Source organism: Typopeltis vanoorti, chromosome 1 (genome assembly GCF_054136105.1).
Source record: "Typopeltis vanoorti isolate ZY-2024b chromosome 1, IOZ_Tvanoo_1.0, whole genome shotgun sequence".
NCBI lineage: Eukaryota > Metazoa > Arthropoda > Arachnida > Uropygi > Thelyphonidae > Typopeltis > Typopeltis vanoorti.
Genome location: NC_143549.1, coordinates 169,329,537 through 169,348,005, shown reverse-complemented (window position 1 = coordinate 169,348,005; position 18,469 = coordinate 169,329,537). Strand labels below are relative to the sequence as shown.

The 18,469-nt window shown below is 34.7% G+C and overlaps 1 protein-coding gene across 2 annotated transcripts in view; it reads right to left on the bottom strand.

Moving 5' to 3' along the window:
- The window catches only part of LOC150110637 (mitochondrial adenyl nucleotide antiporter SCaMC-like), a 176,129-nt gene that overhangs the window by 155,182 nt on the left and 2,478 nt on the right, over positions 1-18,469 (bottom strand). For both annotated transcript variants that reach the window (XM_090395393.1, XM_090395403.1), the window contains exon 2: positions 9,880-10,006. In XM_090395393.1, coding sequence (XP_090251519.1) covers positions 9,880-10,006 — 127 coding nt within the window. The remainder of the gene's footprint in view (positions 1-9,879; positions 10,007-18,469) is intronic.

The window sequence follows — 18,469 nt, the reverse complement described above, 5'->3', positions numbered from 1 at the left end:
ACATGGCAGGAATTTGATGATGATGATGAGATTTAATCTCCTGTATGTGTGAGATATGAGATTTATTATGAAAATCTAAGATTATATAGGAAGGGAATATAATACATCATGATATTCCTGAATATCTTGATTGAAATTTACCAATATGGTAACATCTAAATTTAGGCCATATAATTAATAGAAAATTTATTTTAATTTACACCCCCCACCCCCAATGAGTATTGCTAAGCAATTCAGCAAACCTGATTCAGAAAATCTACCTTATTACACGATATATATGACATTGCGTTTTGGTCATATTCTCTCCGACCTCTACCAGAACCAGTCATCCTATCCACATATTTCATTTAGTTACAAATGTTGATTACATTCTGTTAATACGTCTGAGCACTTCTGCCATTAGTTTCTCTTGAAACATGCTTTTTGGAAGAAAAAAAACCTGCTGCTGCAATCTAAATATGGATGACTTAGCCTAGCTTAAAAAAAACCTAAAAAAAAAAAAATTTTTTTTTCCTAACAAAGTCACTCTACAGCAACAACCAAATCCTCTGCCTAAACATTCAAGTTTGTGAGCCTTAGATATATCAAATATATCTCTGAGGTTTAATGCCAACAAGTATTAACCCATCAGAGTGGAGGAAATTATCCAAGAATGAACAAACAGGCAGAGATTAAGGTATGGAGTCAATGCATACCACTTCATCTCTGAAATGTTGATTTTCTCAAGTCCAACTTTCCTAATATTGAAGTCCATCCTTAGAGATTTTAATGTTTACAGCCCAAGCAGGTTTCCCTTTCCAACTGTAATGATCCAGCAGGGAGAGATTTCAAGACATTTTGTCATCACTATTCATCTCCTAAAAAAACTGTTTGAATACCTACTAGAACACCAGAAAACCCTAATCACTTTTCAATACTCCAGATCTCAGGCTGCCTTCTAAGTATACTGAAAATATTTGTCCTCTAGAAAACTGGGACCACATTCTAGTGTTAATTTAATCTCTCATGGAGAAGAAATTAAATCAAGCAGCCACTGTCATTCACTTGTTGTCCAACATTCTAAAAATGTCAAGTGGGATGATCATGAATTTTATTTCTAATTTTTTCATGATTTAATTACTGTCTTCGGTGTTCTGTTCAAAATATCTTCACTGCATGTATCACTGAAGCAACTTTTATTGGTATGAAAACATTTATTTCCCCATTCCATTTTAAATTCTCATCTCTTATTATAATTTTTACTATTACATGACACCTCCAAGGAGTCTTTGGACTCCTTGGAGGTGTCATGTAATGGTCAGGTCAGGTGTCAAGGGAGGGCACCTGCTCTACAACTTTCTGTCTCCACCATCATCAACTACACTAACACCATCTACTGCCCACCACCACCACTATATTTTCACAGACAATCACAAATATCCATACCAATGACGGGATTCAAACCCGCAGCCTTTTGGCTGGAGAGAGGATATGCTGACCACTCGGCCAACCAGGCTGGCTTATCCAAGCCTTGATTCTACAACAAAAATACCAAGAATCAGGCATGTTGCAACTGGCTTCCATTGAAATCTCCATCTCCTGTTTATACCAAACCCCAAAATAACTGCAAGCAAATTATTAACACATCCAAAACTGATTCTGACAAGGCTAAAACCAAGAAACTTGCATCATGTCCAAACAGTAATCATGCTTTCTGATCCCTTGCCAACGCTATTTGCTGTAATTTTTGTCCAATCCTGTCTCTATCTCTTTTGCACTTGGGTTTTCCTATGACACCATTATCTACAGAAAAATCAATCTTTCTTTTCTTCAAATTCCTGAACAGATTATTTGGGAAATATCTTTCTACCATACCAAACAAGTAATATTCAATGCACAATAAGTTTCTACATCAGTAGAATCTTGTGAATACTGGATACCAAAAAAGTGTCTTTGGCATTCGAGGCTGTTCTGAAGGATCATCTTTCAGAACAGTCTTGAGACCAACCTGCAGAATAGGTTTATTTTTCAGCACTGACACCTGTTCTTCAACAGCATTTTATTCTGGTTGAAACTTCAGTTTCTGTGGGAAATTTTTGGTATTGAGACCACATTATGATGTAAATAAAGAGTTTAATAAAAAAGTATTTACACAACAAAAGACTAAAAAAAATCTATTACACATATTAGATGTTATGATAACCTTACAACTGTTACATACAAATGAGAAATCAGAATAAAAATAGTAAATTCATTACTGTATGTGTGCTGGAACACTGCTAGTTGTTGCCATCATGTTCTGTGGTATCACGTGTGCCATATCCTAGGGTCCATGGCAGTTACATTTTTGATGAAAGCAGACCATACTTGGTGTAAGATTAAGCCTTGATTTTTATTGCAATGTGTAGGGATCCTAAGCATTTATGAAACTTCTTTAAATTTTCTTGTAAAACAATTATGATCAATTTTTGACATTTTTGTTTGTTGCCAAACTACTGGATGGCCAGTAGTAGTTGTGTGGAATGTCAAGCCTGATTTATGCCATCTTTTTTTGATGTCTTTTACATGTTCAGACATGTGGATCTCTCCTGACCTTCCTGTCTTGCCTACATAACAAATGCCACAAAAGCAACGAATCCCATAAATGCCTGGTTTTTTCATGGGGTGAGGTGGTAGTTTTGGTGGATGTCAGAATCTTGAGATTTTTTGTAAAAAAAAAAAAATAATAATAATAATAAAAAAATAAAAAAAAACTTTTATGTCGTACTCATCAAACAACATAGCCATTTCGTCTGTAACATTCTTGATGTAAGGTAGCATGATGGCATTCTCGGAATCTAGTTTAAATAAGGGAGTTGCAAGAGATATATTAAGAATTGTGCCGATCGTCTTGGGTTCATAACCATTAAGTGCAAGAATCTGTTTTAAGTAGTACAGTTCTTTATTCCTTTAGTTGATGTACTTGATGTATTATATATCTCGTAAAGTTTTAATTATGTCTGTCTTTTGTAATGGATAGTGGTGTCAAGAGGCATTTAAAAATCTTCCCATTGTGGTAAGTTTTCTGTATACAGAAAAATATAACCTTTATTCCTCTTTGTTTACTTTGACAAGGTAACAGTATTTTTTTGTACTGTTCTAGTTCAAGAGTGAATTTTATATTGGGATGTAAGTTGTTCAGATAATTTTTGAAATTAATTAGCTCATCCACTGTTCCTGACCAATGGTCAGGAACAATGGATGAGCTAATGAAATATCATCAATATTTCATAATGAAATATCATCAATGTAATGTAACCAAATTTTTGTTTCTTCTGATAGTTTTTTAATGCGTTAGTTTCGAAATTTTCCATAAACAGGTTGGCTAAGGCTGGAAAAAGGGGAACCCATGGCAAGTCTTTTATTCAAAATTTTTTGTCTTGAAATATGAAAAAAAGTAAACAATAAATTACACGATAACCAATGTAATTAACTTTAATGAAATGAAAGTACAGATATTTTGTACTGAAAATAACAGTACATCATCAGTGTGTGTGTGTGTGTGTGGAAACAAGCAAATCAAAGGAATGGGAATACAAGGTACATACAGCAGTTGGTCGTTTATCAATTAAAAAACACTTATGTATTGTTATTTTCAGTATGAAATATCTGTACTTTCATTTCATTAAAATTAGTTACGGTGGTTATCATGTAATTTATTGTTTATAGTCATGCCACAGGTACCTTTAAAGATATGAAAAAAAGTGTTTTCCATACAGTGTTTGAATAGGCTTACAGTGTCTGGTGGGAAAAGGATTACAAGTAGATCCACTGTGTCATTTCTGGGTACATTGAAGAGACTGACTGCATATAAAGGATCCATTTTGGGAACAAATATTGGAAACAAGAACTTGCCATAGGTTCATTGCTCTTGTGGCAATGAATTTTTTTTATGTAGGCCAGACAGGAAGGTCAGGGGAGATCTGCATGTCTGAACACGTAAAAGACGTCAACAAAAAATCAGGCTTAACATTCCACACAACCACTACAAGCCATCAAGTAGTTTGGCAACAAACAAATATGTCATATATTGATCGTAATTATTTTACAAGAAAGTTTAAAAAGCTTTGCAAATGCTTAGAATCCTTACACAATGCAATAAAAATGAAGGCTTACACAAAGTATGGTCTGTTTTCATCAAAAATTTAACTGCCATGGATCTAGCATATGACACATGTGATGCTGCAGAATGTGATAGCAACAACTAACAGTGTTTCTAACATGCAAACAGTAATGAATATACCGTTTTTATTCTGGTTTCTCATTTGTATGTAACAGCTGAAGTTATAACAACATCTAATATGTGTAATTAATTGTTTATAGTCTTTTGTTGTGTAAAAGTTTTTTTTTGTACCAGTATCCCTGATGATGTATGACTTGCGAAACTTGCTGAGTTTTAATTGCTTATTTTTATGGAACTCTTATTTACATCATAATATGGTTTCAATACTGAAAACTTCCCATTCAGCATTTTATTCTTTTCTATTCCATCCTGCAGCTTAGAAATTAGCCCATATTTAACTAATTCCTAAAATGGGAAGCAAATCTTTACAATCAAATTACAGTCCAATTCATATTACTGTTCTACATCACCATTTTACTCTCTCTCCTATTCCGCTAGTATCCATCTTTCAGCTAGGAAATTAGCCCATATCTATTTCAAAGAAGGTCAACTAATCTTTATCATAGAATTAAGGTCGAATTTCTCTCATTTCAATTCTATCTGAAGTAACAGAGAAAACCATTAACAGTAAATTTCTACAAATTGAGTATGCTTCCCAATCAATACATGATTATTATGGATTCTGTACTGTCAAATGACAGGGTATCTCTTTATGTCATCAACATTTGGCAAAATGCTATTGAAATGTTTTTTTGGGATCTCAACTGGTTGCTATTGATATTTCTACGGTATTTCATTGTGTCTGGCATGAAGGTCTATAAAGTAAGCTCCCATTATATGGTCTGCCTTCTCAAGCAACTGGGTTGCTAGATTTCTGTGTAGATCTCATATTTGTAAATTTAGGGACACAAAAACACACGTGTTGAACAGATTATTTTATTAATTACTAATAAAATAAAACTTGACGTTTCGACCCCTGTATCGAGGTCATCATCGGAAGAATACAAGTGTATAAGGAACCAAGCTACATGCTCATGCCCTTATACCAGTAAACTAAATCTACGTAGTTAATTACTGTATATTATCGCGTATAATGCGAACAATTTATGGTAAAAAATACTACTTAAAGATAGGGGTTCGCATTATATGCGGATCCTAAAAAATATTAGACTTGCACACACAATATATACTACCTAATGCCTATGCAACCAAATCTACTTGACCCACTCGCAGTCGGCGAGCGAGCGCGCATCGTATCTGCGCATAAAGCTACTTACGTTACTGGCTTTATGCGCAGATACGATGCACGCTCCATCGCCAAATGATAGAGCACAGTTAAGTATATCGGTTTAACCACAGTTCATTTTAAATATTATTCGTTAAACAAACCTAGCCTGAAAATGAGCCAACAGAAACGTAAACGTTCATCTTTTGAAGCAGGATTTAAATTGCGTGTCGTGCAGTTTGCAGAAGAACATAATAACAACGTTGCTATGAGAGAATTTGTTGTAGCAGAGAGTAATATTAGACTTTGGCATAAGCAAAAAGACAGTCTTGAAAAAATCCCCAAAACGAAACATGCCCGTCGTGGAGATGTAGGATCCTTTCCAGAACTCGAAGAAGAGCTAAATGAATGGATTTTGACGCAACGACAAGATGGCATTATAGTAACAAGAAATGCAATTCATTTTCAAGCTCTACAACTCAAGAATGGTAACACACCAGGTATTTCATCTTTTCTTGCTTCGCCTGAATGGTGCAACAGATTTATGGAACGCAAAGCATTAATTAACATTACGACACCGAACAAAAATTGTGCAGAAGTTACCAAAGCAGCTTGAAGAAAAAAGTGCAGTCCTTCCATAAATTTATCATAAAATTACGGAAGTGTCACGGATATGAACTTTCCCAAATTGGCAATATGGATGAGACGCCCATGTAATTTGATATGCCTGGGAATCGAACAGTAAACTCAGTTGGTGAAAAGGGTGTCTTCATAAAAACAACGGGACATGAAAAAACACATTTTACCATTGTTCTAGCATTAATGGCAAACGGAACCAAATTAAAGCCAATAGTGATATTTAAAAGGAAGAAAATTCCGAAGCATATGAAATTTCCACCAGGTGTAATTGTTTGCGCCAATCAGAAAGGTTGGATGGATGAAGAAGGTGTACAATTGTGGCTGGATCAAGTATGGAACATACGTCCAGGTAGCTTGTTATGTCAACAAAACATGCTAGTCTGGGATATGTTCCAGGTGCATTTAATATTCCGGGCAAACATAGAGAAAGCACGTGAGCTACGTACAGACCTAGCAGTCATACCGGGTGGTCTAACTCCCGTTTTGCAGCCGCTTGATGTCAGCTTGAATAAGCCGTTTAAAGATCACTTACGTGAAAAATGGAGAGAATGGATGTCATTTGGTTTGGTGAAGATGACAAAGGGTGGGAATTTTCAGACGGCTGAGATCACCCTAGTCACCAGCTGGGTTAAAGAAGCATGGGATTCGATACCATCTGAAATGATTCAACACTCATTTCTTAAATGTGGAATAAGTAATTAAATGGATGGATCTGAAGATCACGTCATATATACTAAAGCGAGGATGATGCACAACAAAATGAGAGCATGAAGACGATGATGACAACTGCCTACACTGATGACGCAATCCCTATAGATGAATTTATAAATGAAATGTTTGATGACTCAAAAGATGAAGAAGAATTTAAAGGATTTTGACATTTTGTTTTAAAATAAATATTTCTTTCGTTAATTCGTATTGTATTATTTATAATGTTATGGAACAAGATTAACAGATCGCATTATACGTGGACATGGCATTTTAGGGCTAGTTTTCAAACAACATTTCTAGTTCGCATTATACCGCGATAATATACGGTAATCCTTTTCCCTAGCCTGACCTCTAGTGATTAAAAATAAAAAATAAATTTTAAAAAATTTAAAAAAATAAAAAATAAAATAATAATAATAATAATAAATAAATAAAAAAATAATAATAATAAAATAATTTAAAAAAAAATAAATAAATAAATACAACTACAATAAACTGCTCAAGTCCTCATGTATTAATATTCTTCTGGATAGTTCTGATTGTTATAATATGATTTCTTTCAGTTGCTGTTGAATGTTACAAACACTTCACCAGGTTGTCTTCTTGTAGTGGGATTTTTCTATGGCTAGTTTAGGTTGTTATACAGGTTGTAGATGGGTCTTCCACAATCTTGAAATGGTTAGGCCATCATTTTTGTTGAGATTTGGGTTGTGTTTGAGCATTTCACATGACTCTTTAAATTTTCTCTCAAACCAGGTTTTGGTGCGGTGTAGGGACTTGGTATTTTTCCAATCAATTCTGTGGTATGTTTGGAGTGCATGGTCAGAAAGGCCGTTTTTTCCAAAATGGAGGTATTTAATGTGTCGTTTGTGTTTGTCTTGTCTGATTGGGATAGTTCGCCCTGTTTCCCCTATGTATGGTATGTTACATGTGCATTGTATTTTGTATACCCCTGGGTGGGCTAGGTGTGGAAGAGGATCTTTAGAAGAACTGAGTAGGTGTCTTAACTTATTTGGGAGTTTAAAGGTGGTTTTAATGTTGTATTTGCATAGTGTTCTGTCTATTTTTTCAGAAATGCCTCTAACTTAAGGAATGGCAATAGCATTCTTGAAAACTTTTTTTGTTCTTACTGGTATCTTTATGGAGGATCTTGTGAATAGTTTTTTTACTGTATCCATTTTTGATAAATGTTTGGTTGATGATCTTGTATTCGTGGTTTAGAGCCTGTTCATTAGAACAAATAGTTAGGGCTCTGTGTTTAAGGGTGCTTATGACACCTAGTTTTAGTGTTAGGTGGTGGTAAGAATTTTTGTGTATGTATTGGCCTGTGTGTGTAGGTTTGCGGTAAACTGAGAAGGAGAGACAGCCAGAGGGAAGACGTGTGACAAGTGTGTCTAGGAAAGGAAGAGAGTTGTTTTTTTCCATTTCAATGGTGAATTGGATACATTTGTGTTGTTTGTTTAGGTGGCTAAGGAATGTATTTAGAACTTCGCGGCCGTGGGGCCAAATGGCTAAAATATCATCGACATATCCGAGTCAAATTTTGGGCTTTAGACATGCTGTTTCTAGAGCACATTGCTCAAAGTCTTCCATATAAAAGTTAGCTATTGGGGGGGAAAGTGGTGAGCTCATGGCTGTACCTTCTTTTTGAAGGTAAAAATTGTTTTGCCACACGAAATATACGGAGCGGAGTACGTGGGCAAAGAGGGCCGGGATGTCGTGTGGAAACATTTATCAAAAATGGATACAATAAAAAAACTATTCACAAGATCCTCCATAAAGATACCAGTAAGAACAAAAAAGTTTTCAAGAATGCTATTGCCATTCCTTATGTTAGAGGCATTTCTGAAAAAATAGACAGAACACTATGCAAATACAACTTTAAACCCCCAAATAAGTTAAGACACCTACTCAGTTCTAAAGATCCTCTTCCACACCTAGCCCACCCAGGGGGGGGGTATACAAAATACAATGCACATGTAACATACCATACATAGGGGAAACAGGGCGAACTATCCCAATCAGACAAGACAAACACAAACGACACATTAAATACCTCCATTTTGGAAAAAACGGCCTTTCTGACCACGCACTCCAAACATACCACAGAATTGATTGGAAAAATACCAAGTCCCTACACCGCACCAAAACCTGGTTTGAGAGAAAATTTAAAGAGTCATGTGAAATGCTCAAACACAACCCAAATCTCAACAAAAATGATGGCCTAACCATTTCAAGATTGTGGAAGACCCATCTACAACCTGTATAACAACCTAAACTGGCCATAGAAAAATCCCACTACAAGAAGACAACCTGGTGAAGTGTTTGTAACATTCAACAGCAACTGAAAGAAATCATATTATAACAATCAGAACTATCCAGAAGAATATTAATACATGAGGACTTGAGCAGTTTATTGTAGTTGTATTTATTTATTTATTATTATTATTTTTTATTATTTTATTTATTTTTAATCACTAGAGGTCAGGCTAGGGAAAAGGATTAATTAACTATGTAGATTTAGTTTATCGGTATACAGGGCATGAGTATGTAGCTTGGTTCCTTATACACTTGTATTCTTCCGATGATGACCTCGATACAGGGGTCGAAACATCAAGTTTTATTTTATTAGTAATTAATAAAATAATCTGTTCAACACGTGTTTTTGTGTCCCCTAAATTTACAAATATGAGTGCTGATCACCGTGTAACCTTAAAAGAAAGAATTTCTGTCTAGATGCACAAACTTCACACTACATGGTATGCTGCACAATTCAGCAATGCTATATCACCCACTACATAGTAGTGGGTGGCACAGTGCAATGTACATGTTTTCTGGCAAATCTTCTGTTACATAAGATAAAAAAAAAACAAGTTTATGGGAGGAAAAACTTTCTACTTCAATATGAGACTTCGCTGACTTACCTTCAAATGAAAAAACTCAAAGATTCCTCTCATCACTGCAAGATTCAAACCCTAACCTCTTCTAATCAAAGAATGCAGATCTCATTATTCTTCTAACTGCACTGTTAGAGGTATAGTAATAGTGATTTAACTGTCAACAGTGCACTAAACTTGGCTATCTCTAACAAACTAAACAGCTACAAGAAAGGGAAATATTAAATTGAAATTCAAATAAACTAGTAGAAACAAAATAAGCTTACCATCACGGTTTTCATCAAGACTTTTGAAAACGATCATTAACTGCTTTTCATGTTCAATAACATAATGTACAAATTCTGCAAAATCAATGTTCCCACTTTTTGCTAAGTCTGACTTCTCAATAAATTTCTAAAAAAAAAGAGTACAATAGTATAAATCAAAACTTTATACTAAAATAAGTCTTAAGAAGCATGAAAATGTATGTCAGATTTAATGGAAATGAAGAATACCATAAAGTAATGAAATTAAATGAGTTTAATGTTTCTAATATTTTATTTCTGCCATTTCAAACACAATAGTTGATAAAGATGATGTAGATATCTTACAAGATGATTTAAAAGTGCAGGCAAAGGACAATGGTTGTCAATTCAATGTTGTAACATGTAAGGTAATGCACTTTGGGATGAACAGATTACACACTTTGCATCATATTGATGGTACTAGTTTACAGAAAGTTGATAAGCCTAGGGATCTGGGGGTGATATGGTGGAGAGAGAGAGAGAGAGATATGAAATTCAGAGGACATATTACAAGAGTTGGCAAAATAATGCAAAGGATTCCTTGGATACTGAAGAACACATTGACAAGTAAAAATAGGGATTTGGCCACATGTTGACTACTGTGCACAGATTTAGTCACCTGCATTTCTTGGAAATCTGGAGGTGGTGGAGAGGATTCAGAACAAGTCAAGACAATTCAGACAAGTGAAAGCTGGTGACAGATCTGTTGAATGTTTCATATGAGGATAGATTGAGGTGTGTGGGTTGAAGATAAGTTTTTATCATATCCCCTAAAAGGATTATATAAGATTGACACAGAAGAAATTTTTTAATACATAGGGAATGGAGGGAAAACAAAGGGTCACACTTGGAAGTTGTCTGAATGTGGTTAGTAAGGGTGTGCAGACTAGGTTCTCTACGTGGAGAATGGTGACTGAGCGGAATGGATTGAACCTAATCACCTATACTAATCTACTTAACCTAATCGCAACAGTGATTAGGTTTAAGTAGATGTATGATGGGTATTGCATTAATGGATAGAGTGGGTTTCCCATGATAAGTCTTTGACTCCATGGAGTACCCATATAAATAATATCAAGTGTATAATATAAGAATGTAGTATGCACACAAGCAAGATAATGGAAGTGGAAATTATTAGAATTAGATCCTAGAAAGAGTGTCCTCTATGAATGTTGGTCAGTGGTCCTAGTTGTTGGGAAAGAAACCTTAAAATACTATTTCCTATATCTATTTATTTCATTCTTCTGTTCTATGTTTCATAATTCATTAAACCTACAACATGAATTATAACTAGCATTTAAGCCTAGATATACAATATATCATAATGTTAATGTAAAAAAAAAATAATAATGATAAAACACTAACACAAGAGAATGGAAACTCTTGTGTTAAGTCAGTATTTCATTAATTTTCACCATGTTTAACATTATATGATTATCATTGACAAATCTCCATGAAGCAAACATGTTCATAACATAATCTTAAATTTTGTTGCACTCTTAGCATTCACAACACACACATTCTGGAAATGCATTCCACTCACTACCTGCCATTAAAATATCTACTCCTCACTCTAATTTTAACCACATCTTTACACACTTTTTTTTTAGTGGCCTCTTGTTCTTTCCCTCCACTCTTGCCAACTTAAATATCTCCATCATAACCTCTTTTCTGCCTATCTACATGTAGAAAGGTGTAACTGTTGAGTATTCATATTAGTGCTTCACAGTACAAACAACACCAAGATGAAAAAATAAATTAATTTATTGAACTTACTAATATTTCACTGGTTTTCTACCCAGCATCAGAGCACAAATTATAACCATGACCAGCACACAAGGACTACACTAAAGAATTAGAAACAATTCATTTTGTAACTGACATAGAACTAATAGAAGACACTTTTTTAGGACATTTGTTCTGTGTCAATTACAAAATTAATTGTTTCTAATGCTTTGGTGTAGTCCTTGTGTGCTGGTTACTGTTATAATTTGTGATCTGATGATGCGATAGGAAACCAACCAAATATTAGCAGGCTCAATAAATTAATTTACTTTTATTTGGCAGCTAGTCTAAGTCTTCTTGCAAATTCATTTACCATTGCTCTTCACAGTTTAGAATAGTCAGCAAACAACTGAATATTTCCTGTCAAATAATTTCCTATATTACTGATATACAAATTGAACAACACAGAACCGAGTACTTAGCCCTGTGGTACACCACTGGTCACTTGCCCTCTCATGGACTCAACTCTTCCATAAACCACTCTTTGATATCTATCCATCAGCCATCCTTTAATCCAAATCACTAAATTTATATCCATCTCCATTTGCTCCAATTTATGTAATAGAGTTCTATGTGGAATCTTGTATAATGCTTTTGCAAAGTCTAGCAACATCACTGAGTAGCCATTTCCCTTATTCAATTCCATTGTCACTTGATTATAAAAGGTAAGCAAATTACTAAGGCAAGACCTACCCTTCACAAAACGTTGTTGTCCCTTATAGAGTATCACATTTCTATCCACCTGAATTCTGTCTTTCATTAAGTTTTCCAATACCTTAACCACCACTCCTGAGATGCTGATCAGCTTATAATTTGATACTTCTGTCTTGGAGCCTTCTATATGTAATGTGACTATTTTGCCCTCCTTCCACTTTACTGGTAACTTCATAGTATTGAGCCCTAAATTAAACAGCTTCATGAGAGGAGTCGATGATTCCCTTGCACATTCTCACAATACATGAGATTTATCTGTTATATACTTTTTCTGTTTACAAACATACCACTTTCAGAAACTCTACAACTTTTATAAGGAGATTTTCATGATGACATAGTTAAATTATTCAACTTTACTACAATTACTGTTACTTTACTTGGAAAATCAACTGTTTCAACAAATCGAGGATACCATGATTGGCAGTCCAACATCACCTGCTTTAGCTGATTATTTTATGGAGCACTTAGAGGATGGAATTTCTAACATAATTTCTCTTCAACTGTATATTTGGCTACATTTTGTTGATGATGTCTTTGCAATCTAGTCTCAATCTGAATTAACTACTTCAGTTTTTGGACAAAATTAACTCCTTATATGCTCGCATTAAGTTCACCATTCAGCATGAATCTAACAACAACATCGTAACTCTGCTGGTAATAATGAATTTTCCATTTACAGGAAACCATTCTTTACACACAGATATACATCCACACAGCTTCACATCATCATCCTTCACAAAAAAAAAAAAAACAGGTATTATCAAAAGCCTTATGAATTGAGCACACACATACACACAATTTCTTCTCTAACTTTGTTCTATTAGAAGAATTAAGTGAAATAAAACTATCACTTAACAGATAACAAAACCAAAATACAGAAAATAATTGATAATTATCATCTCTCGGCCAGACTGCAATCTAAAAGGATCTGAATACTATCCTACCTTAAAGGGTCTTCTGAACAAAAGCAAGGACTCTTCTCAAATATAATCTGTATACTATCTTCAAACCAGTTATCTTCTTTCTTACCACACATTAAGGATTAACTATCACCTCTCTCTCTCCTTGCCTGATGTTTATTAAATAATCTGTTTTTGTCATCTTTGCTACTTTGGACAGACTGGACATTCTGCTGAGATCAATATCCAAGAACATCAACATTACAAAATGAAATCAAAAAGGTTCAGGCCTTGCTTCTCTTACCACTGACACCAGACAGTGTTCACTGGAATTAAATAAACATGTTGCAGTACACTAGGTTTAAATTTGATTGTCTATATTTTGAATCGTGTGAATACCTATGCCACCATCCTAATCTTAATCAAAAAGGGTGTATGACTATCACCAAGTTTTGGGAAGTAATTGCTATTAACCCTCTCATATATAAGGGTGTCATATGAAGACACATTTTCCCTCATAATAATTATTCATTCATAATTTAGTGCTACTGTATACATGTAGTCCTCATCTGGAGAGACCAAAGTGTTCTTAGAAACCATATCAAATGGCAGGAGTTTCAACAGAGTTACAGGAATACCAATTTTCTCTGCAGTGCATGGTAGTATCAAGGAGGAAGTGAAAAGCTGCTGTTTTGTTGATTTGAATTTGGTGATTTTATGAGTCTTCTGGAAAGGTTAGTATGGTTTTATATATTGCTATACCTTGTAGATGAAGTGTGAATATTTAATTTGTTCATATTCATAAAATGAACTTGAAAACAACCTGCCCTCACATGAGGACAATATGTTTGTAAGGTAATCTATGTGGCAAATAGTTTGAGGTTAGAAAGTTCTTGTACAATATTTTTTATAATTTTATTTATTTTATTTTTGCAAACATAAATGAATAGTAAGTGTGTTAATTGGCATTATCATCTCTTTTATAGATGGATAACCAAAAGCCAGGTCCATCAGGCATAAAAAAAAGACCTATTACCACAAGAGACTGACTGACTGAAGAGAAGATTGAAAAACTGTTGGAGGAATCTGAAGATGGTTTGGAGCTGAGTGATTCTAATGATAATCCTACATACCAGCAGCCACAAAATGATCCTACAGAGAGTGACAGTTCAAGTGAAGACAGGGATATTCAGTGTCCTTCCCCTGTTGGTCAAACTCACAATGTTCAAAGTCCAGGTAGTGTGCAAAATACAGCTGTTGCTGGTCATATGCCATTGCAGAGACAACCAGTGTGGTTTAGTGAGAAAGATAATCCCTTTGATGGTACTGAACCACAGTTCAGAGGAAAACACCAAGTAAATATTCACAGAGAGAGCCTTGTAGATTATTTTTCACTGCTGTTTCCAGATGAACTGTTGGATGAAATTGTGAAACAAACTAATCTGTATGCATGCCATAAAGGCAAAGATAATTTAGCACTTACTGTGACTGAACTCAAAATTTAGCTTGGAATTGTACTTGTCATGACATACATAAAAATGTCCTCAGATGAGGACGTCATTTTTTACATATACAAGACATAAATTTTGCAAAATTAATGGATTCATGGCAATACTGTAAGATTAAATGGTACTGTATCATGCCATTATAATTTTTTATAAATGAATATAAAAATTCATGCATGAGATGGTTAATTGTTTATAAATTTTTTTAATTACACAACTATTTTCTTGGAACTTTAATAGTGTTTCTTCCTACTCATAAAGCTGCAACCGAGAGACATGGAAGTATATACATGTTGTATAACTCATTTTTGCATTCATAATTTAATTGTAGCAAATTCTTATATCTTCTCCCTGAATGATGCTCATAACATATTGAGCGAAATATATAGGAATATTTAATAAATTCAAATTTTATTTCTCTTGCATATGTGAAACCGTTATTTAAAAAACTGTATTATGTCTGCCATGAATGTCCCTATCAAACACCTAGTAACCAATGATAAATGAATTAATAAGTTTTGAGAAAAGCTATACAGCAATATCACACTTTATCCACTCATACCGCTTTTGAATCATGACCAATGCCCATTTATATGATCCTGCATTTGCTGTTTTTAAATTAAAATGTCATTAAAAAGTTTTAATGACATGAAGGTCCTGCAAATCAAGTGGTGTGCAGTTTTTGTGAACTGTTTGTTTATGACGTCATTGCTCACTACATCTGTCTGCATTTTGGTGTTTCACTGTGAGTTATAAACTGTTTCTAACTATTATTTTATAGCTTAATAATGGCAGATATAAAATTCAAAGCAAGAGTACCATTGCTTCTAGTGAAAAGAAGAAGGCGACGTAAAGCTATTACATTAGATACTAAGATTAAAATCATTAAATTTTGTGACAAACACTAAAATGGGCCACAGGCTACACTTACGGTCGTAAAAAACAAAGAAAGTACTTTGTGAAGTGAAAATTGCTACACACTACAGTTATCTGTAAATGTGACAATCTTATTGCCAAAATGGAAAAACTTTTAATAGAGAAGGATAACTTTTTGATATTTGAAAATTATTCTAAATTTTTTATTTGCATATCTGATGTAAATAAATACTTCATTCAGTTATCCCACATGATTGCCTTAAAAAACTTGGTCTAGAACCCAACCTATCATACTGTACTATTCCCTATTAACTGGTTTCCAATCAAACATTTCTCATTTTGAACTGAAACTTTATTCCCACTGTAGATGGTGAATTTCCATTGTTTGATAATATGTTTAAAAATTTCTTGGAATCAATTTATCAAAAGTTTTGATATACTCTACATGCAATATTATGTTTTTCTAATAAAATCTTTAAAGAAACAATTCTAAATAATGACTGGTCTACTTATCACAAGGAGACTTGTATCCATCCAGGGTGGCATGGCATAAATGACACAGATTGCTCTAATTTTTATTTATGCCAGGATATAAACTTAACTAAAACCAAATCTGTTCAATTCCAGATGTTATCTGGAATCGAAACCAAGATGTTATCTTTTCAAATGTCATTTACTAGGAATGCATCAATATTCCTGAAAAGACCATTCCACACACCACATGCCTTGAGAAGAATCGGGACCTTATATGTTCCTAACCATCACAATATTATTAATATTCTTTTTTATGGATTGAATTATTGTTGCTTTTTTTTTTTTGTCAGGTTAGTGGTAGATAACTTTCATTTCACAAGATGAAAGTGTCTTGTTTATTGGAGGGTTGAAGTGCCAGCTGTTATGTTGGTGGCTCAGAAGAGGATCTCTCATTTCCATCTACTCCACTTATCTTCTTCCATGCAGTGCAAATAAAATGAATTTGGCAAACCAATCAAAAATGTCCTCTTCCTTTCAAGGCATTGTTTCATTGCACACAACTCTGAATACTACCTACATCCCAAATTCATACAATCTGTTACCACTTCTTCCTCTGCCAGTTTGTGACTGGAAGGAGATCAAGTAAGGTGATCAATTACACATAGCCTCAACAGTTTCTCCTGCAATCAGGAGGCTGGGTGCATAGCATATTCAAAAGTCAGTCACCTCTCACTGAATGCCTCTCTTTCTTATTATTTCTTTCACTTACCTATAAGGATTACAATTCAATGAAACATGATTTTACTGTGGATCATAAAAATTTTCCAACAAAATAAAATTCAATTTTAAAAAATCCAACTAAAATAAATAAATAAAACAAAAACACCATTAAAATTAATTATATATAAAAAAGTTTTGATATCCACCTTAATATTTGGCCTAAACAGGAATATAAATGTGTGCCACCATCACATACAGTCATCAAAATTACTAATCCTAACAGAACTCCAGCTAGCCAACCCAACAACCACTGTCCAAACTACACATTACACAATTCCTTCCACCACAAGGATAGTATTTGGAACTGGCATCCTATCCCTATCATTAAATCTGCTGTTCCTCAAAATTTCTCTACTAAACAAACTTGTTGCTTTCATTTGCAGTCTCTATTGCTCCCCAAACTCTAATAACCACTCTGACCCCCTCAATTTTCTGCAGCCACAATATCCTAATAGTGATGTCATTGTTCTTGGGGACTTCAATATCAAATTTGCTTCCCTTCTCCAGTTCCACTGATCAAGCAAGCAGGGATATAAAGGTATTTGCTATTAGTAACAACCTAACACAGATCACTCCCTTTCCTCCAATCTACCAACACACTTTTTAATAAGCTCCGCTTCCTAATATACTGCAGAAGTCAGTTCTCCTCTTGGTAACTCCAACCACTAACTTTCATCTGACATTTCTTAATCTTGTGTCCTTGGGTACTACAAGAGTAGCAAATGCGATGACCTTTATGATTTCTACTCTTCCTTTCCATGATCTGACTGCTTCTGTTCTGCCAATCCAAACACCTGCACAAGCTGAATAAATCCTCATGAAGGCCTTCATCCCAGATTCAACGCAAAATCTCTGACCAACATTCAAGCCTTGGTTCGCAAAAAGGGTGCCAACACACTACAAAAAAGCTTATCATACTACAAATGGCTCACAACCAAAACTCCAGATGTTCACTCTACCCATACTGCAGCTTGCAACATATATATATATTATTATGATTCAGGCCTCCATGGAGTCAAAAGGCTCATCATGGGAGGTGCTTTCTAAGAAACACAAGTCTACCAAGACTCATCGAGGGAGCTCCCTCCTAGGAAACACAAAGTCTATCATACTACTCCTTAAACGCATTGACTGTTCTTGCTCTCACACTCTATCAGGCAATGCATTCCATGGTTCAACCACCCTCCATGCAAAGAAACCACTCCTCACCCTCTTGCTCGCAGTTTCCTTTCGTAACTTCCAGGGATGGCCTCTTCTCATCACTCCTTCCCATTGTTCAACCAAGCAAAAGAACTCCTCAGTCTCAACCCTGTAACCACCTCTCAACAATTTAAAAGTCTCAATCATATCACCTCTCCTCCTTCTATCCACCAAACTCTGCAGTCTACACTCCCTCAGCCGATCCTCATAACTAACATTGTACAATCCTGACACCATCTTTGTTATCTGCCTTTGTACCCTTTCCACAGTTAATTTATCCCCTTCAAATTCTGGGGACCAGATCTGAGAACAATAGCCTAAGTGTGGGCTGATCAGAGT